This window comes from Hyperolius riggenbachi, chromosome 12 (assembly GCF_040937935.1).
Source record: "Hyperolius riggenbachi isolate aHypRig1 chromosome 12, aHypRig1.pri, whole genome shotgun sequence".
Classification (NCBI taxonomy): Eukaryota; Metazoa; Chordata; class Amphibia; order Anura; family Hyperoliidae; genus Hyperolius; species Hyperolius riggenbachi.
In genome coordinates, this window is record NC_090657.1 from 137,928,214 (window position 1) to 137,936,670 (window position 8,457).

At 44.6% G+C, this 8,457-nt stretch overlaps 1 protein-coding gene across 4 annotated transcripts in view; it reads left to right on the plus strand.

Annotated features, from left to right (window-relative positions):
• Positions 1-3,627, plus strand: part of PLTP (phospholipid transfer protein) — a 201,344-nt gene extending 197,717 nt beyond the window's left edge. For all 4 annotated transcript variants that reach the window (XM_068263967.1, XM_068263970.1, XM_068263969.1 and 1 more), the window contains one exon: positions 41-3,627. In XM_068263967.1, coding sequence (XP_068120068.1) covers positions 41-166 — 126 coding nt within the window. In that variant the 3' untranslated portion in view covers positions 167-3,627. The remainder of the gene's footprint in view (positions 1-40) is intronic.
• Positions 3,628-8,457: the final 4,830 nt, after the last annotated feature.

Consider the following 8,457-nt stretch of genomic DNA (forward strand, 5'->3'; position numbering starts at 1 on the left):
ACATTGAAAGTTATAATGTTATTTTCAATATCTGTGACAGGGTTTTATCCTTATTGGTGGAGATCTGCACTTCTCCAAGAGTCTGAGAGAAGTCATCCAGAAATATCGTTCTGATCCAACTGCTTTACAAGACACAAGCACTGAAGGCATCAATGAGGCTATCTGAGAGCTAGCATATTTAAATAATATTACAGACATTAGAACAAGATTGATGTCTCATTGGGGGCTTATCAGCTGTCTAAACTACCCGTGAAGAGGCCTAATATTTTGATTTCCAAGGCCATTCCCGACTTTTAAGCAGTCTACAGGAAGTCTATTGACATCATGTCAAACTATAAAAGTATGGTATGAGGGCAACAGATTCCTGATGATCCTTGTATTTGGTGTTAAAATACCAACACATATATTTGTGTTTATCCAGCCGAAGCATGTATTGATGCAGACCTAATCATTCTAAAAAGCAATAACTCATTTGAAGCACTTTTCATGACTGAAGCAAACTGTCTGACATGCATGATTGATAATAACACTATAACAACATATATAACTAACAGATTACCTGCAGAACACAGAAAAGTCTGGGTTTAGCTAAGATGTGCTTGGCTGTGCCGTGGATTGGCTGTGCCTTGGATTGGGGTGATTTAGAATGTCTCATTGTTGATGAAATGACGAAATAAGATGAAAGCTTGTTCAGTATGCCAAGCTCCCTATGAACCAGAAGAAAGTGAAGTCAGTATAAATGTGCTGCTGTAAAATGTTGTATGTGTTATGTTTGCCATATGTGGTGCCAACTCGTTAGTAATTGGGAAGTAGAGATTTCACAGTATCTAGAAGAGCAAATAATTTTAAAAGTTCCTATTGCTTCCTTTCTCTTCTAGTTTTGTTGTTCTCCAGGCTGAAACAAGTCTCTCCATTGAACAATATCTTTTTGTTCCCACTCTTTCTGGTCACTGATTGAATAGTGACCCTGTTACTTAAGAGCACCCAATAGAGCTGAATATTGGAAGGGCTTCCAATATCTTCCTCACCATAGCAGTTTAGCAGACCTAGAAAAAGAAGAGAAGCAGCAGCAGGGGCCAGATGGGAACCTTCTTAGGAAGGTGAGTATCTATTACTTCCCATAGATTGTTTTTCTTTTGCTGGAATCCTCCTTTACTAAGTATCACAACTTCTTTTGCTGGAATCCTCCTTTACTAAGAATCACAACTTTTACTCTGTCTCCTAACACATTACCAGGAGGTATAAGTAAATCAGAGTAAACAGCTCCTGATAATCTTCAAATAAAATTATATAGCAGGGAAAAATAAGCCCTCAGGCTGTCCTGTGCATGTTATTTTAAATACACAAGATTTATATAGTGCTATGCAAGCATGGATTCTTCATTTCTGAATCTCATTGGCCATGTGGGATAAAAAGTCTTCCTGATGTCATTCTTGTTGTGTATTGTATATCTTCTGGAAGGAGTCTACATTAGGCTACTTGTTGATACAAGAGTTTTTGGGGGGCCTAAAATAGAGTTAATTTGGTGTCCTACATTTTTGGAAATGATAAAAATAAAAGAATATCCAAGAGGAATGATTATATCATGCAAGAAATAATTTAACAGATTATATACAATGGGTACACAGAAAACAATCTCCCCTTCTGATAATTACCAAAATGTTTCTTTGCGGCCTGAAATGAAGATAAATGCAATGTTTTTTCCAGCCGTATCTATCCACTTCAGCTTATAGCAGCCAAAGTGCAAGATAATAGCAACAGTATAGAAAAAATAAAATTCAGATTATCTGAGGTGGATAAAGAATTACACCTGTACTGGGACTTTGTGGAACCATTTTTTTCTTTTTATTACACCCTTGAGTCTGTAGCTAGGTACGGTAATTCTTTAGATGGTAAGCAGTATTGAATTCCCACCAGAGACTGTTTGGTGTTGAGGTCAGATAGTTTTGATTTTGGTCTCATCTGACCATAACATCTTTTTCCAACTGAGCTCAGGATCTTTAAAGAGACTCTGTAACAAAATGTTCAGGCTATTTCTTCTATCCTATAAGTTCCTATACCTGTTTTAATGTGGTCTGTGTTACTGCAGCCTTTTCTAGTTGCACAGTGGCTATGTTATCTCTGTTATATGATCTAATCTTCTCTCTTCTGTCGGCTCTGTGGGCTGAGGCTGGAATGTGCGGAATGTGCTGCACTGCTTGTCATTAGCAGAAGCTATACACACCCTCTCCAAGCTCTGTATGAGTCAGAGACTGAGCTACTCTCAAGCCTATCACACTCTAGTTAGAAGCCATGTCTTTTGTTTGTAAACACTGCCTAAAAATGGCAATTTCAAGCCAGGATTGCAGCAGGGAGTGGCAGAAACAGTACAGAGGGGCCCAGGAGAACATATTGAATAGAATGGTATGCTTTTTATTGTAAGAATTTTAGAGTACAGATTCTCTTTAAAGGGAGCCTGAGATGGGGCCCTCACCATAATCACTGGCCTGGCCTGATCCCTCCCACGGCATCTTCTTTTCGCTCTCCGTTTCTCCGCAATTGGCCATGGAAAATCTTCTGGTCCAGGGCCAACTGCACATGTCCAGCTGTGCGTGTTCCCGCCCTGTTCACGTCAGCTTGAGTGTTCTGTTCCTGCTCAGTAGCACTGTGCAGGTGCAGAATGCTCCCGACGATGGGAGCGAGACGGGGGCACGCTTTTCCGGGGCGAGTTGCGGGCAAACACAGAGCGAGAAGAGGATGCCGTGGGAGGGATCAGGCTGGAGGAAGCCCCAGGTATGCATATTTTATGGTGATGGCCCCATCTCTGGAACACTTAAGGTGTATTTTGGTAAGATAAGACTCAATCAAGACTCAGTGGCCCATATGCAATTAACTTTTTCTCCTGAGTTTTCTCATTGGTGATTTGTTTACACCTTGTCAATAAAATGCCATTTTTAACCACCAGCAATAAAGAAAATACTAAGAATAGCTTTAATAGTGCTTTATCATCTACTTTGTGGTACTTTTTAAAGGCAAAGTGCTAAAAAAAAAGTTATTTTAAAAGGAAGTTGAAACATTATTCCTTAGGGGAAAACTCAGAAGAAAAAAGTTAAATGCATATTGGTCAATGTGGCCTTGCCTGAGAAGTGTTTTTTTTCTTGTAACCCTCCCATACAAGCTATATTTGTGAAGCATTTATAATATTGTTATTATATGTATACAATGACTATTTGTTGCCACAAAGCCCTGAAGTTGCCATAGGCTTGTTGGTAGCTTTTCTGACCTTCCACCCAATTTTGAGCAATGGCCTGATCTGGTACCAAGCAGTACTAAATTCTTTCCACTTTTTATTTAATGGTTAACTTAACTGTGCTCCAAGTCCTGAGATTGAAAAACCCTTAGAATTTTTTTATTTGTTTTTTAATCTCCTGACTTCTGCCTTGGGATGGTTTGATAGCACCCTGCCACCCAAAGTTACTTGTTTAATTTCACTTGCCTTACCAAGCACTGGAATTCTCCAAGAATAACTGTTTTCATGTTGAACTTATCAAAACTGATTATAACTGATCACAGGTGGAAGCCAATTCACTTGGTGTGTAATGGAAAAAGTGATTAGTTTCCATTAAAGTGGTTGTGGTTTTTATTTTTCTTCTGATGACAAGACACAGAACATTCACGTCACTCTTTTCTCCTGGCAGACTCAAAGCGCCGGACCTGCAGCCACTTAAGGCACACACCACGTGTCACCATGATTATTGGGGAGCCTTGCCCAAAGACTCCTTACTGTTTGTGCCAGGATTACTGCTTACTGCTTGTGCCAGGATTCAAATCCCACATCAAAGGCAACAGCTTTACACACTATGCAGCTCACACAGCTGTTGTTATTTTCTATTTCAAACAGTTTTATTGAAGTTTTCAAAGGAATATTACAGTGTACAATACAGGGCAAAATGCTCAATGAGACAAAACATCATGGCTGACATTTAGTTGACATTTGCACATGTTAAGCAAGACCGCTATAGAGTCATGATGAGGAGTCCTTCAAAAAAAAGGGGGCTGTGAGGCCCCGGGTTCTATGAAGGTGTAGGAGTCCAGTGCTCCAGTGCGAACACCAGGCCCCAAACTGAGGACTCTGCCCGAAAGCCTCTGGCCCCATCCAGATGGGACGGGTAGGCATAAATACCTTCAACAAGGAGAGAGGGTGGAAAGGAGGAGGGGATGAACAGAGAGGACAGAAAGAGGAAAAAGGAAAGGGAAGGAAGGTCTGGTCCCTGCCATGGTCTATGACTGCTAGTTCTGGATCTCACCATGAATAATTGAGTGGCTTCAGCTGGCTAACTATTGCCCGTGATTGCTAGAAATACCTTCCAGGGCTCCCAAATTTTGTCGACCTTAGGGCGCCTATCCAAAAGGGTTCCTGCCATCTGCTCCTGTACCATATATCCCGAGACCCTATGCTTGACTTCCTCGAACGGTACTAGTTGTTTCTTCCAGGCTCTCGCTATTGTTTGTTTGGCGGCTACAAAAATAAATTGAAGGAGGGATTCCTGATCGTTAGTGAGGGAGCCGGATTTGAAGTGTAGTAAAGCAGACCAAGGGTCTTTGCGCAGTTGCATGTGAAAGACGGCCTGTATCAGTTGGTAGAGTTTGGACCAGAAGCGAGATAGCATGGAACATGACCAGAAGGTGTGCAGTAGGTCCCCTCTGGATTGACACCCCCGGAAACACTTGTCATCCCCTCCAAAATGCATGAGCCTGGAAGGAACCAGGTACCATCTCATCATCACTTTCAGGGAGGCTTCTACAAGGCCTAGGTTGATGGAAAGATGGAAAAGGCTGTGCCAAGCTTGGGACCACTCTTCTGTAGTCCGGGTACCTTTCAAGTCGACCTCCCATCTTTTCACATACTCGTGTGAGAAGGAGGAGATAGGGGTGGTTAAGGATGAGTACAACTTGCTTATAAGCCCATTGCTCCTAATGTCCAACAGGCATGCGTTTTCAAATAACGACAGGGACAAACTGGGGTTTGAGTTGGGCCTCAGCAAAGAGTTAACCCAATGTCGCAGCTGCAAGTATCTAAAATACTCTAAGCCTGGGATTTGGTACTTATCCCTCAAAAGGTCCCAACTGACCACCTTTGAGTCGCTGATTAAATGGTGTACGATTAATAAATTATTTGAGACCCACCACCTGAAAGCTGCTGGGTCTTCATATGCTGGGGGAAAGAGAGGATTGTCAGCAATCGGCAAAAGTGGCAGGTGCGGGGATAGCAATCTTTGGGAATATTTGAGAGAGTCCCAGACCCTTAGGCAGTGCTTCATTATGTTGCTTAAAAGGGGTGGCCGTAGCTTAGGTGGAAGCCAAATAGGGCATTGCACTGATAAAGGAGCTGCGGGAGCGATATCAAATAGTACCCATTGTGGCATGTCTGACCCTCTATATAGGCCAACCATCGGCGCGATCTGGGCTGCCTGGTAGTATGCACCTAGGTTGGGAAATCCCAGACCTCCAGCAGGTTTGGGTATATATATGGAGGCTCTAGCGACTCTAGGTCTGGAGTTACCCCAGATAAATTTATTTATTTTGCTCTGGAACAGCCTCAGGTAGTGCGGGGGGATACGGACAGGCAGCAGTCGGAAATGATAAAGTATTTTAGGCAGCAGGACCATTTTGATAGAGTGTACCCGCCCCAGCCAGGATAGTTGCATGGCTGACCAGCTTGAGGTATATTGTGTAATGAGCCCAGACAGCGCGTGGTAATTGGCCTGGAAGAGGGAGTCATAATTGGCTGTAAGATTGATGCCTAGGTAGGAGATTTGTTTTACTGCTATTTGAAAAGGGACTGATGCAATCAGTTCCTGCCAATCGGTTTGTTCAAGCGTGATATTCATTAGCTGCGACTTTTTGGGGTTAATCTTCAGGCCAGAGTCCAGTGCAGACTCTTTCATGATCTCCATTAAGGCGGGGATTGAGGACTTGGGGTTGGACAGGAATAGTAATAAGTCATCAGCGAAAAGATTCAATTTATGTTGTGTGCCTACTATTTGGAAACCAAGAACCTCTGTCGATTTTCTGATTGTTTGGGCTAACGGCTCCATTGCTATGATAAATAAGATTGGGGAGAGAGGGCACCCTTGGCGGGTCCCTCTCTCAATTGCAAAACTAGGGGAAAGATATCCCGCGTAATGTACTTTGGCTGACGGTGAGGAGTAAAGGGCCTGGATCCAGGCTATGAAACAGCTGTTGTTATTTTATCTTTCACTTGGCTTCTGTGGTCCACACTAATTGAATGTATGGGCTTGATTCACTAATGACAGCACAGCAGAACAGCGTGAATAAGCTACTGTTACGCGCGCTAGTGATTCACTGCAACTTAATAAGAGCTCCCTGCACGCTACACACGCTAGTGGCAGTGTAGCGTGCATTACTATCCAGCGGCCAATGCCTTAATTGGCATTAATGTTAATGTAGTAGTGCCCGCGCTAGTGACGTATCGCTATAGCGATACGTCACTTCCACGCAACCAATTAAGACAAAGGCCACTGCTAGGTAATGCACGCTACGCTGCCGCTAGCGTGTGTAGCGTGCGGGGAGCTTTAATTAAGTCACTGTGAATCACTAGCGCGCGTAACACTAGCTTACTCGCGCCGTTATGCTGCGCTATCATTAGTGAATTAAGCCGTGCGTGTGTGTTTGCTTTAGGCTGCAAACCAACAAAAATGTGAATATTCTGAAGGTGTGATACTTTTGTGTAGCCACTGTAAATGGGCAGATGTGGTCATCAGCTGTCTTGGCCATTATCATGGCACATAGCGACTAGGTGGCTCAATCTGATTTGCGCTAAAGATGGTTGCAGATTAGGCTGCTGCAGATGTCATGAAGAAATGAAACATTTACCTGAACTGACTGAAATAAGGAAGCCAACATTTTTATTTTTTTTCATTTTAAGAAAATCAGACTGTAGTGCTGTCATTTTGTCAGAGCAACTGATCTCTATATGTGTTCTCGGTCAATGATGTAGTTAAGTTTAGAGGTTGATGAATAGCTCCACAGTTAAGTTAGACAAGTAACATCTTCAAAAAGCATTTAGCAATAAGTCCGTCAGTTATTACTCCTTTTAGTTCAGGTTTCCTTTACCTCACATTGTATACAGCCAGCAACTGAATGCGAAGAAGGAATGATGTTCATAATGGTTTTGAATGTGAACAAGGCATGTTAATTAAGGATGTTGAAAATAAACAAAGGGACTCAAATGACTTCACGCCTATCTTTACAATCATGTACCTATGCCAAAATATCCCTTTATGTTTAACCACTTCCCGACCGCCTAACGCACAGAGGCGGCCGGGAAGTGGACCCCACAAGGACCAGCTCATGCCCAAAGGCGGCGGTCCTTGTAGGGGCATGGGCGGAGCAATCGCGTCATCCGTGACGCGATCCTCCGCCTCCGCCTGGCGCCGCTCACTCGCCGCAACATCCCGCCGGCCATACGGAAGCGCCGGCGGGATGTTAAGTCCGCGATCGCCGCATACAAAGTTGTAAACATTACAAAGTGTATTAGACAGGCTGCCTCCTGCCCTGGTGGTCCCAGTGTCCGAGGGACCACCAGGGCAGGCTGCAGCCACCCTAGTCTGCACCCAAGCACACTGATTCCCCCCCCCGCCCCAGATCACCCACAGCACCCATCAGGACCCCCCCTGCCCACCCCCCAGACCCCTGTTTGCACCCAAACACTCCCCTAATCACCCATCAATCACTCCCTGTCACTATCTGTCAACGCTATTTTTTTTTTTATCCCCCCCCTCACCCCTGCCCCCTCCTGATCACCCCCCCACCCCTCAGATTCTCCCCAGACCCCCCCCACCTGTGTACTGTATGCATCTATCCCCCTGATCACCTGTCAATCACCCGTCAATCACCCGTCAATCACCCGTCAATCACCCGTCAATCACCCGTCAATCACCCATCAATCACCCCCTGTCACTGCCACCCATCAATCAGCCCCTAACCTGCCCCTTGCGGGCAATCTGATCACCCACCCACCCACACCAATAAATCGCCCGCAGATCCGACATCAGATCACCACCCAAGCGCAGTGTTTACATCTATTCTCTACCCTAAACACCCACTAATTACCCATCAATCACCCATCAATCACCGCCTATCACCACCTGTCACTGTTACCCATCAGATTAGACCCTAATCTGCCCCTTGCGGGCACCCAATCACCCGCCCACACGCTCAGATTGCCCTCAGACCCCCCCTTATCAATTCGCCAGCGCATTACTTACATCTGTTCTTCCCTGTAATAACCCACTGATCACCTGTCAATCACCTGTCAATCACCCATCAATCACCCCCTGTCACTGCCACCCATCAATCACCCCCTGTCACTGCCACCCATCAATCAGCCCCTAACCTGCCCCTTGCGGGCAATCTGATCACCCACCCACACCAATAGATCGCCCGCAGATCCGA